The sequence below is a fragment of the Rhinichthys klamathensis genome, unplaced genomic scaffold (genome assembly GCF_029890125.1).
Source record: "Rhinichthys klamathensis goyatoka isolate OS25496 unplaced genomic scaffold, OSU_Roscu_1.1 h1tg000065l_1, whole genome shotgun sequence".
Classification (NCBI taxonomy): Eukaryota; Metazoa; Chordata; class Actinopteri; order Cypriniformes; family Leuciscidae; genus Rhinichthys; species Rhinichthys klamathensis.
In genome coordinates this window covers 2,658,181-2,671,757 of record NW_026606608.1, presented here as the reverse complement: position 1 = coordinate 2,671,757, position 13,577 = coordinate 2,658,181, and the positions used below count along the sequence as shown (strand labels likewise).

General features: G+C 38.8%; 1 protein-coding gene across 2 annotated transcripts; it reads left to right on the top strand.

Moving 5' to 3' along the window:
• The first annotated feature begins 2,103 nt into the window (after positions 1–2,103).
• On the top strand, positions 2,104–5,694 carry LOC130084512 (transcription factor Sox-9-A-like). Of its 2 annotated transcripts, none has more exons than XM_056249979.1 (3): positions 2,104–2,765; positions 3,256–3,503; positions 3,969–5,694. In XM_056249979.1, the coding sequence occupies exons 1-3, from the start codon at positions 2,353–2,355 to the stop codon at positions 4,622–4,624; spliced, it is 1,317 nt and encodes a 438-aa protein (XP_056105954.1). In that variant the 5' UTR covers positions 2,104–2,352; the 3' UTR covers positions 4,625–5,694. The 2 variants fall into 2 exon arrangements, with proteins under 2 accessions (XP_056105954.1, XP_056105953.1); XM_056249978.1 differs by having other exon boundaries at positions 3,966–5,694.
• Positions 5,695–13,577: the final 7,883 nt, after the last annotated feature.

Sequence of the window (13,577 nt, the reverse complement as noted above, 5' to 3'; positions counted from 1 at the left end):
ACACCCACGCCAGAACTCAACCGCTACACCAACAGCTACTTAATATTGAACAGTATTACTGTTTTTACTGTATTCGCTCATATAAATGGTGTCTTTGAAATAAATGCATCTAGGTGAGAGTAAGAGACTTACAAAAAACACACAGAAATTACACAGATACTGAACTTTTGAACAGTAGTGTAGATAATTTGCCCATTTTATAATAGGTGAAAATCCCGCTTTTCTCATCAGGTAATTGTGGTAATTCGGCGATACAGAGAGGGCAGACACACATCTGTGATCTATTAAACATGATATTTCAGGTAGCTCATGAGGAACACATGTGTAGCCCACGTTCTGCCCAAAATTACATTTCCACAACATTACTTGCACAAATAAACACAGAGAGACAGAGAGTAACTGAGCAGTTTCTATTTTACCCTACTACCAAAGATTTAGTATATTGTTGTTGCTGTTGTACTGTTGATTTGAACTTATAGATAGAAAATACTGAGAGCATTTCAATGAAAGTAATTCATAATGAGTAAAGTATAGAAACAGACAGACACACGTTCAGGTACTGTAAGTGAAAGATCTTCAGCGCTGAAAGTTTCACAGCTAATGAAATACTGTTTGTAATATAATAATGTTTATAATTGTTTTTTTAATGCAAAAGGCTGAAATATACATAAGCAATGAGGAATGCAAAATCAAAGCAATGAGAGTAACAAGTAAACAAAAATTTTTAAAATGCAGAAATAAAAGAAAACCATACAATCAAGCAATAAATAAACTGTACAGTTAATATAAATAATTTTTTTGTTCTTTAAAAAAAATGTATTTAATTTTTTAACTTTAATAAAAACATTCACTTGTAAATGTTTTTTTATTTACTTATTTGTTTTCAATGCAACAAATTAGCTTAAAGAATACTAATATATTCAGTTTAAAGTAAAGTTTGCAAGAGGTGGTTTAAAGTCACCTCAATAATCAAATTAAAATAAAACAGTTTAATAAAAATAAAGTATTGGTGTTTAGTTTTGAGAGATTCTACAATGCACTTTTTATTACTGTGATTTTTTTTAAGTCAATGTCTGTTATAGACATACCTTTAAAGTCTTGTCTATAAAAAGCCATTGAACATTTCCATCATTAACATGTGACAACAAGCCCAAACAATGCTGTTTAGGCTTTTGTAGATGCAAAGCCTATTACATTTTTGTAGAGGTGCTCGAGCTCCCGTAATTATCGCTGTGATGAGATTTAAAAATAATAATAATTGTGATCATGATAAAAGCCATTTTCAGCGAAGTTCATTGTGTGGTGTGAGGTAAAGGGAGTCCAGCAGTTTGTAGGCTGTGCTACTGATGATGAATGAAGGCTTGAGTCCCTGAACTCATATCGCCCCCTATCGGTCACACAACGAACAAACTGTGACTGCTATTCATTCAACACACACACACACCCACGCACACACACACACACACACACACACACACACACACACACACACACACACTCAACTACACTTATGAACTCATTTGGCATTTAGATGTACTAAATGGAGAACTGCAGAAAACTGACTTCAGATGGAAAACAGAATCTTCAGGTGAAGTTTATACTTTCGACATAATAAAAGAAACATACAAGCACATTAGGCTGTATATACTACTATAAACATACATGTGCAGTTTGTTATTTGTACCAGCTGGTCAAAATTATTTTCTTTGGTGTATAAACAAGTATTTTTAGTTTTGAATAAAACCAGTTCACTTAGCTTTAACCACATATATACGTTTATGCATTATTATGGTGTAGACTAAATACTCAAGAAACCAGGAGAGCAGCAGGTTGTTGTAGAGTTTATATTTTCAATCTATAGTGTCATGTTGATCTTTTTTCTTATTCTCTGAGTCTTAGTTGTTTGTTTGTGTGTGTGTGTGTGTGTGTGTGTGTGTGTGTGTGTGTGTGTGTGTGTGTGTGTGTGTGTGTGTGTGTGTGTGTGTGTGTGTGTGTGTGTGAGAGAGAGAGAGAGAGAGAGAGAGAGAGAGAGAGAGAGAGCGAGAGAGAGAGAGAGATCGTGTTCTGCTCCGCCTCCATTCATCCATATATAAGTGATGTGATTTGGAGAGAGAGGGAGCAGAACCTCTCCATATCTCGACACACTAACACCCTCAGGCAGGATTTGTCGTCCTCATCTCAGTGATATATGTCGTGTGCCGCATGTGTGTGTTTTCCCGCGAGCCGCAGATCTGAGCAGTTCTGAGGAACTTTGGACACTTTTGCGCAGGAGCGCGCGCGCGTTCAACACACTCGTCTGAACTCCTGCAGGAGGATTTTACCGCTGCACGACAGTTTTCTTCACTCTTCTGCATGAATCTCTTCGACTCCTACCTGAAAATGAGCGACGAGCAGGACAAGAGTCTGTCCGACGCGCCCAGCCCGAGCATGTCCGAGGACTCGGCCGGGTCTCCGTGTCCCTCCGGCTCGGGCTCGGACAGCGAGAGCACCCGAGCAGAGCAGCACCTGAGAGAGTTTAAGAAAGACGAGGAGGACAAGTTTCCCGTGTGCATTAGAGACGCGGTGTCTCAGGTTCTGAAGGGGTACGACTGGACCCTGGTGCCCATGCCTGTCCGAGTCAACGGCTCCAGCAAGAGCAAACCGCACGTGAAGAGACCCATGAACGCGTTCATGGTCTGGGCTCAAGCCGCGCGCAGGAAGCTGGCGGATCAGTACCCGCACCTACACAACGCCGAGCTCAGCAAAACACTCGGGAAGCTCTGGAGGTAACAGAAGCAGTTTACTTCATTGCATTTCATTTTTTTATTTTTTTTTATTCTGGAAATTAACGAAATCCAGAAGTCAGAACAATACTTATTTATTTTAGTAGCCCAGGCAAACTCTGGAAAACTTTGCATTTGCATTTTAAATATTAGATTAACTAAATATTGCTAATAAACCAATACTGGTAAACTTGAGAAAATGTGGATGTTTAGGATAGTTTAACTGTAAATAGGCAAACTAAGCCTTACTTTACATGCACATTAGTGTAGAAAAAGTTCAAATGTGTTGATAGGAAAAATCTTTGGTTTTAAAAAATTGTCAATGTTGTTCTGGATATAAAATGTCTTCATTTTCTAGTTTTCGGGTTTATTTCATTAAAGCTACATATTATTTAGTAAAAAATAAATAATAATTTAAAGAACACTTAGTTTTTTTATTATTAACTGGAGAGGGTAAATCTGATTATTGATCATTTCTCATGGATGTTTGCAGACTACTGAATGAAGGAGAGAAGCGTCCATTTGTGGAGGAGGCCGAGCGCCTCAGGGTCCAGCACAAGAAAGACCACCCCGACTACAAGTACCAGCCCAGGCGAAGAAAATCGGTGAAGAACGGCCAGACCGACGGCGAGGACGGCGAGCAGACGCACATCTCTCCCAATGCCATATTCAAAGCCCTGCAGCAGGCCGACTCTCCGGCGTCCAGCATGGGCGAAGTGCATTCCCCGGCAGACCACTCAGGTACTTCAACTTCTTAATCGCCCTAAGAAAAAGTTTTCTGTTTTTGCAGTCAAAATGGTGTCGTGTAAGTGGCCCCTAAGATAATAACTAATGATCTTTGCAACGGAAGTGAATCAATCAAGACTAACTTTAGCTAGACAACAACTTTGTTCTTGAGCTGCTGTAAAGCCAAAACAATCTCTGTTACTTTTATTTCCTATTATCACTGTAAAGCTGCTTTGAAACAATCTATATAGTTAAAAGCGCTGTATAAATGAAGGTGACTTGACTTTACTGGAGTCCTGTACCCTTGCAAACTACAGCACCTTATGTAACGCCTGCAGGGAAACTCATAAATCTTATCTGGCCTTCTTAACGTCGCTGTGTATCTTTATCAGCTTTCTGATTGCGTCAGCAACATAATGTGTGCCAGGTTCTACATTTCTTTCTTTTTAAATTTCTTCTTGTCTCCGTTTTGAAAAGCAGGTCAGTCCCAAGGTCCCCCCACACCTCCCACAACCCCCAAAACAGACGTGCCGTCCAGCAAAGCGGACTTGAAGCGTGAAGGCCGTCCTCTGCAGGAGGGCATTGACTTCGGCGCCGTAGACATCGGCGAGCTGAGCAGCGACGTCATCTCCAACTTGGAGCCGTTCGATGTCAACGAGTTCGACCAGTACCTGCCTCCTCATGGACACCCCGGGATCCCGGTCTCCAACAGTGGCCAGGCGTACTCCTCCAGCTACGGGCTCGGCTCTCAGGCCGGATCGGCTCACACCTGGATGTCCAAGCACTCACTGAGTGGCGAGCCACCCCAGCAAAGGACTCAGATCAAGACGGAGCAGCTGAGTCCCGGCCACTACAGCGAGGGATCCCCACAACACGCCAGCTACGCCACCTTCAACCTGCAGCACTACAGCTCCCCCTACCCCTCCACCACCCGCCCGCAGTACGAGTACGAGCACCAGAGCCCCGCTAGCTCCTACTACAGCCAGTACCCCGCCTTCAGCTACATGAGCCCCAGCCAGAGGCCCATATACACCCCCATTGCGGACACAGTGGGCGTCCCGTCGGTGCCTCCACCACACAGCCCTCAGCACTGGGAGCAGCAGCAACCAGTCTACACCCAGCTGTCCCGGCCCTGAGACCCTCCTGAGACCCTTCTGAGACTCTCCTGAGATCCTTCTGAGACCCTCCTGAGACTCTCCTGAGATCCTCCTGAGACTCTCCAGAGACTCTCCTGAGATCCTCGCTCGAAACCCTGGAGATCTTTCAAAGTACTCAAACTCACGGAATGGCTCCCGACTGTGCCTTTTTTACATTGCTTGGAGTTGTGATTATATTTTTCTAGATATAATGAAGAGAAATCCTCTGTGAGGACAGATCAAGATAATTATTTTAGTATGTACTGTGTATGTGTTTTTTTTTCCTTAGTTTTGTTGGATTGGGGGATTTATACGCAGCTGTCTGTGACCTCCTTCACTGATGATATTTTTGTAAAGACTGCTTTTGCCTGATATTTTCCTCTGTATATATTTGTGAGGGGTTCTTAAAAATTGGGCTGAGTATGTGCAAGTTAGCTGGGGAAAGATGTACAGTCTGAACTCGAACGCTTCTAGAGTCCGTGCCTAAGCGTATTTGCCATATTTGAGCTGGTGTTTCCGTGAAAACTGCCTTCATCCATCTGTGCCTATAGAGATCGTGGAGGAGAAACAGGAAGTGCCCTTTGACCCGAGGCTCCTCCGTAGCTCCCCATTGGTCAGATTGACATTCCTTCAGATGCCATGGAGTCTTAACCTCTTTAATTTATTCATTAGTGTTCGATTGACTTGAAAGTAATACTATCATGTACTTCGGCTTTGTACGACTAATTTGTGATAAAATGTTTCCAGAGATGATTATGATTTAGTTGTAGTACAAACTTTAACCATCTCATTTATTTATCATTTGTTAATGTTTCCATTTTTAAATTTTAAAAATGTTCTTTTGATAATCTAGTTGAGAGCCGATTATAATTGTGAAACTTGATCAAACCTGTCATAGAAACAACTGGAACTTCTGCAGGCTGTTGACTACATCTCTATGAAAACACCAGCATTTCTTTCTTTACCTTGTTCTTTATTTCATTCAAATAAACTGTAAAACATGCCACCGTCTTAAAAGAAGCTTATCTTTTGTATCATTATTTGCAATAAAAAGAAAGATATAGAAAATATCATTTGTTTTAAAATGTCTTTTTTAAACAGCCTAAATCAAGCTTGATGTCTTTTTGTGGGACGTTTATGACATTAACACACCATTATAACACAGCGATCTACTCATCCAACATTAAAGAGGAAGAAGAAAACGAAACAAGACAATTCAGTACACTTGCAATGATTCAACTTTTATTAACATAAAACATGATGTAGAATGGCGTATGTAAAGTAAAAGAGAGATGCGTATGATCTTGTGCTGAAGACAGCTGATAAAGCGATCAGACTTTCACTGCTCATCTTTCATCAGAAGGAAAACAGGAACTCCAGCGTTCGGCTGTAAAAACAGCAGTGGTGATTTCATCAGTCATTAGGAGATCAGTGAAGCGACACACATCTCTGTGTCGTAGCTAATTAAACAACAGCGAGAAAACACATCTATAAACCGCAGAACAATATGTTTGATGACAGAAATGGTGAAGACATGATAGACACAGCTGGATTCTTGCCTTTAGCTCGCTCTGAAAGGCTGCTGTAGGGAGCCTATATGGCTGCATTTGCACTGCAGGTCTTGATGCACAATTGTGATTTGTTGACTATATCAGATCCGATATCTGCATTTACACTGTACACCTGTCGAAACAACCCAAGGTAGTCGTACTGACCCAGAAAAGCATTGGTCTCTGAAGGCGGGGAATAAAGAGCATTCCCCAACTCACATTGACGGGAATCTCCGATCTGTCCGCTTACAATGCACATATCCCAGTCATATCAGATTTATTTCCACATATAATGAGGCCTAAAAACGATCAGAGAATATCTGAATCCAGGCTTATATAGGTTCGTTGGTCATATCCGATCTGTCCCACATGGGAGGAAAAAATCTGTGTGGCCTGCAATATTCTTGAGATTCATGTCCCTCCATCAGTTCATCAGTTAAACTTTGGATTAACAGCATGAATGAAAGCTCCAATGTATTTGTGCAAAATGGTTTTATACCAAGCAATTTACATCAAAATGGCGAAAAACAAAACTTTTTATTTTAAAACAAGTAGAAACAAATCAGCTAATGCATATAAAGTAGCAATTTAAAAACATTACGTTGTGTGAAAATCTTTTAGGTTATATCCCCATTTATAAAAATTATATGTATATCAATTCTTTTTTTTATGTAGGTCTACTACACAGTGTCCCATTTTGTGTAATATTTTCTAGAAGACACACAAAGTGTGTGTGTGTGTGTGTGTGTGTGTCAAATAAAACAAAACTGGTGTCATTTAACGTGCATTCATTTATGTCCAAATCAAATTGTAAACTGGAAGTGAAATGTTCAAAAGTGAATTGTTTTTGTCACTTCAGGCTGAGGCTCATGTATGATAGTGATTTAAATCAAATGCTGTAACAGAATGTTTAACCAATTCAGTTTAAACCACTGTCCAGTTTGCTAAATTGCACAAATGTAATAAAGATTTAGGAAGTGCATTTGCCTGCAGTGGCAGCGAAGCGTTTGATGGAATGGGAATGTCCCATCGGACAGACAGGAAAGGATCCCAGTGTTTCCCAGAGGGACTCATCATTATTCCACACACACATCAGCCCTATGGGTGGTCCCTCTGACTGAACACACTCCACTGATAAACCACAAAACACTGGAGAAATCATTAACACAGCGGAATATTAAGATCTCAAGATTTAATATCCAGACTGATTAATCTATTGAAGACAAACTTATCAAGAACTCTGCATTCATTGGAAATATAGCAGTCATTACATTTGGGATGAAATGGAAGTTGCAATCGTCTCTTACTGTGACGGATATCGGGGAAACAATGCAGAACAAATGTAGGGCCCCACCCTCGTCATCAGAGAAGTCAAGTCACATTTATTTATATAGCGTTTTTTTACAATACAGAGTGTTTCAAAGCAGCTTTACAGAGATAACAGGAAAATAATGCAACAAAGTTTGTTTCCAGAAGAACATGGCGTCACAGTCACATAGCGTCAGTGATGTTTCATTTTTGTTGTAAAAAGTTATTAATTTAGTTCTGCTTAGTTCAGTTCTCATATAATGGTGTCAATGCAGGCAAATCAATATTATTGTTGAATATTAAATTAAATGTAAAATTTAATGTCCCCAACTAAGCAAGCCAAGCCAATGGCAATAAAGGTGGAAAAAGCGACAGTGGCAAGGAACCAAAACTCCCATCAGTGACAGAATGGAGAAAAAACCTTGGGAGTACCCAGAGGCTCAGTCGTTCAGTTCTCCTCTGGCCAATGAACGAACAGTGTGTGATTTATGATTCCGGCAGCATTACAGGTCAGAAGTCAGATTGGATTGGAACAATCAGAATATTATCCAGTTCCCTCTGGTTTAAGATCGGAGTCACGTCGGTATGGAGACGGGTTTGTTGAGGATCAGTGCCGATGGCAGTCGTGTCGAAGAGGCCTTCACAGGGGAGAGTCTAGTAGACACAATCTCTGCTGACACTTCAGGGGTGCGTTGTGGTCGTGTCTAGGCACAGGTCCTCCATCTGTTCTGGATACGGCCCGGATCCGGCTGACTACATCATGCGTTGTGGTCGTGTCTAGGCACAGGTCCTCCATCTGTTCTGGATACGGCCCGGATCCGGCTGACTACATCATGCGTTGTTGTCGTGTCTAGGCTCAGGTCCTCCATCTGGTCTGGATACGGCCCGGATCCGGCTGACTACATCATGCGTTGTTGCCGTGTCTATGCTCAGGTCCACCATCTGGTCTGGATACGGCCCGGATCCGGCTGACTACATCATGCGTTGTTGTCGTGTCTAGGCTCAGGTCCTCCATCTGGTCTGGATACAGCCCGGATATAAACAGAAAGACTAAAATTAGTGTAGATGCCAATCTTCTTATGATGAATAATCTATGCAGCCAAATAATCATTTAACTGATTTGAATAATAGGAATGTATCATTTTCTATGTGTATGCTAGGTCAAAGAGATGTGTTTTTGGTCTAGATTTAAACTGACTTCCTGCTTCCCGGACAATGTTAGCGAGACTGTTCCAAAGTTTTGGTGCTAAATAGGAAAAGGATCTCCCACCAGCAGTCGATTTTGATATTCTAGGTATTATCAACTGGCCGGGAATTTGAGATTGCAATAGACGTGAAGGACTATAATGCGTTAAGAGCTCACTCAAGTACTGCGGAGCTAAGCCATTTAGTGCTTTGTAAGTAATCAGAAATATTAAAAAATGTATACAATGTATATTTAATAGGAAGCCAATGCAGTGTTGACAGAACTGGGCTAATATGGTCACATTTCCTGGTTCTGGTAAGAACTCGAGCTGCTGCGTTTTGGACCAGCTGTAGTTTGTTTATTAAGCGTGCAGGGCAACCACCCAGTAGAGCATTACAATAATCTAGCCTTGAGGTCATGAACGCATGAACTAATTGTTCTGCAGTTTTAATTGAGAGCATATGACGTAATTTAGATATATTTTTAAGATGTAAGAATGCGGTTTTACAGATGCTAGAAACGTGGCTTTCAAATGAAAGATTGGTATCAAAGAGCACACCCAGGTTCCTAACCGACGACGAAGACTCGAAGACTTGACAGAGCAGCCATCAAGTGTTAGACAGGTTATTACGTGAGGAAATTTTTTGTCCAATGATTAGAATCCTAATAAGAAGTAGTAGGAAATTACTAGTCATCCAATTTTTATATCAGCTATGCATTCCGTTATTTTTTGAATTGGCAAGTTTCGTCAGGGCGCGAAGAGTTATAGAAAACTAATGCTATGCTTCCTAATGATATCTTCCAAGGGTAGCATGTACAGAGTGAACAGCAGAAGAGATGAATTATTAAGAGTCAAGATTATGAGGGACATTAATTTAACACAAATCATTTATAATAAAAACTGCAATGGTCCAGAATTGTACATTTTTTATCAATTCATGGTGACTTCATTTGTGGTTTATGTTGTATTCGAGGTATACACTCCCTCTGGATCAAACCCAAACCTGGCATCACACGCTACTGTCTGAGTTACAGAAAGCAAGAATTACAGCAACAATATACAGCCATTCCCACATATTTATTTAAATACGGATTTATACTTTTGTTTAAAGTTCATTAATGTTGAAAATCCCAATCAAAAGACAGTAAAAGTAAACTAACTCATTGAGCCATAGTTCAGCTTGAATAAACATAACTTAGAAAATACATTACTGGTGTGCAACTTGAGACAAAACAAATGCCTAATCCTGGCTTAATCTAAACCCTGTCTGTGAAACCAGGCCCTTAACTGTCAATGCATGTTAATATCATTTTAATGAAACATTAATAACATTATTAATAAAGATAATATTAAATGAATTATAAAAGATTTAATAATACTTGGAATTATAAAGTCACGCCTCCATCAAAGTCATTTCCTTTGCTTCAACGAGTGTATGATAATTCAGGATCTTTTAAGTTAATTAAACATAAGCAATTTAAGAATCGAGTCAAATATCAAAGCCCTAAAGGAAAGTCCCTAAAGGCCATATTTGAACTTTTTGTGTTATTGTGTCACTTTTTAAGTTATTGTGTTCACGGTTCTCTGATGTTTGTACATGATATGCAAGTAAACATAAAATATTGAATCTTTTTCAGCAAGTGATTTATTTTTGTTGTTTTTATTTAAAACAATTCATTTATTTTAAAAAAGTGTAATTATTTAGTGATATATTGAGGAATGATATTATTATTATTATTAATATTAGTAGTAGTTGTTGTTATACCAATTACAAAAACAGAAAATATTTACTCTTGTAAATTACAATTGTAATTTGTTTTTTAAATATTTTAAATCTCTTTTTAATATAATTATTTAAAATAAATGTAATGTTTTAATACTAATATTTATGCCTTAAATTCTTCACTTACAAATGTTCTAACCCTAAAGCTTTTAACATTTCAAATGGTAAAGCTTCTACAGTATTTTGGCAGATTCTGCTGAATGCTTTAAACTTGTCCACAGAAACGCTGGATGAAGTGAATATGCAGATAAAGTAAACCCAGATGCACATACAGATAGTGAGAGCACTGAATCATGAACTCAGTGCTGTGTTCACTCTCAAGCACACTATAAACCTAATGAAATCATCATATTTGCAGAAAGTTTTGGAATATATTTCCTCTTCCCAAATTTGTCACAACCGAAAACACAATAGTAAACAATTTATTAACAAGGTTATATTGACATATTAAGATTTTGTTTACATCTTTTAAAAATTTTTTTTTGCTATTTTATTAAAAAAGTTTTCACTGGTAAATCAATAACATATACAATTTTAACAATATTTTAAGTGTAAATTATGAGATTTGTTGTATTTTAAATTCAATCTTTCTTTGTAAAAGGCATAAAGTTTATCATACTGATTTCAAAGTTAAGGATTCATTCGTTTGAATATTCATAGGAACAAACACTATAATAACATCTTAGTTGATAATTAATATACTTTATTTTTTACAAAACATCCCATGTTTCGGTTGTGATAGTAATGTTTTGTTGGCGATTACAGAATTTTAACTAACACACCAAAACACTAATGATTTGCATAATAAAACACACTGAAACACTTCAGTGCAGCTTCAAAGTCTCGACACGATCCAGCCGAGGAATAAGAGTCTTATCTAGACAAACCAGCGGACATTTTATAACAAAAATAAACATGTATATACTTTTAACCACTAATGTTCATCAATGCAGCCCTTTGTAAAGCTGCACTGAAACGAACATTTGGACCTTCGACCCGTTGGACCCGTTCTACATGGAGAACAATCCTGGAATGTTTTCCTCAAAACCTTCATTTCCTCTGAAGAAAGAAAGACATGAACATCTTTGTGTGACTAATCATTTAAGGCGTTTTAACTAGAATCAATGCTTCTAACCACAGCCCAAGAGATGTAGTCGCAACCACGTACGTTTGCAAAGCTGCCAGCGAATGTTTGGTGGAACTATGGTTTCGGGAAACCTTCAACAATGTTGTCAATGAAAGAACTTGCGACCACAGTTTGCTAGCGATGCTTCTGGGAGACGCAGAGTAATGTGTTGAGCATTAGAAGCTTTGAAGAGACGAAACCCGGTTCTCATCCAGGTCATGTTTATCTGGTGTCTCTCTGTCTTTGGTTCAGCGGTGCATTGGGTCTCTGAGGAGGAAAAAGCGCTGTAGGTATGAATCCAGCGCCAGTGAAGTCTCAGAGGTTCCAGCATAAGACGGCTGTGTTCTCCACTCAATGCCCAGATGCAATAATACACTGAGGAATAATCTTGATATAATTATGGGATTTTTCCACCACCATCCTTCCAACTGTTTTCAATTATCATCCTTGAATGATTGTTCTTTGGCTCCAGCGCACACACATGATGACATTACATGCCCTAACATCTTCTCAATGCAGAAACGTTTTCTGATTGGGTCTCACAGTGTTGACATTATTATGATTTATCATGACATACAGTATGAATCTACTAAATACAAAATTTGTTTATTTCTTTGGCTAATATTCGCATAGAAATCTCTAAACGTCCAACAACGCAGTGCAATCATGTGACATTCAGGTGCTAAAAATGCTTTCTTTTCAGAAGAGAAGGTTTCATTCTCCAGGAAAGTGATTTAAAGACAAGGTATTAAGAAAAGAATGAAGTGGAAGAGACAGAAGATGCTGTGCTTCCTCTGAAAGCTCTCTTTGAAAGCCAGAGCCAAACTGATCATATTTCACAGGTCCATTAAATATCTCAGCTGCTTTATTCAGAAACATCATTCAAGCTTTTTAAAATAAATACATAACTAGTAGATTGACATTAATCCAGTCAAACTATAAAAAAATTGGGACTATTTTCTCTCCCAGTCCTAACAGACTGACAAGTAGTAAAGTGATTCATTTGGATGTTCATTTTAAAGCAACACTAAGTAAGATTTTTTACCTTAAAATAATGTTTGGCTGCGGTAGGCTAAATTTACGACAGTGGTAATGGACAATTCCGCTTCAAACTGTAGGGCGACCGCAGAGGAAAAGTTACTTAGTGTTGCTTTAAAATCTAATTAACACATTCAAGTCATTTTTAAAAAGATTTAAAAAAAAAAAAAAAAAGAAGAAAAAAAAGTTTGGGAAAATGGCTAAAAAAATAACTTTTTTATTTCTCACAATTGCGTGTTATAAAGTCAGAATTGCGAGTTTATATATCAGAATTCTGACTTTTTTTATCACTCAATTCTGATAAACTCGCAATTGTGAGATAAAAAGTCGCAATTTTATTTTTTATTCTGTGGCGAAAACAAGCTTACACAGCCATGGTTGTCAAACACACACACACAAGCTCTGAAAACATCTGATTATTAAAGACCTCATGAAATGGTTTGAAAATCTCCCACTGCCTTCCAGAAAACAGTGGTCAGTCTTGGGGTGTTGATTTCAGATATCCATACACACATATGGTTATTAATATAAAAATATAATAATAGGTATTCTGCAGTCTTAACATGTAACTGTCTGCACTGCACACCTATGTGTCTCGTAAGGCTTGATTGCGGTTTATTATACTGTAGTTTAACTAGTCTAAAAGCAGCTGCACAGGAGCGGTTCTGTCGTGTGTGTGTGTGTGTGTGCGTGTGTGTGTGTGTGTGTGTGCCATAAAAGCTCCGATCCTGTGAATTTATGCCGTCTTTTGCTGTCACACATGGAGCACTGAAGACACTGATTCCAGATGCTGTGTGTGTGTGTGTGTGTGAGCAACAGGGCAGCTGGAGGTCCTACTGAACATCAACATGCTCCAGCAACTGTTCTCAGGATGTTGAGTTAGAGAGGAGAGATTTAACAGCACATGCTCACATTAGAAGAAACTCAACAGTGTTAGCAACAAGCTAAAAACACAGAACAG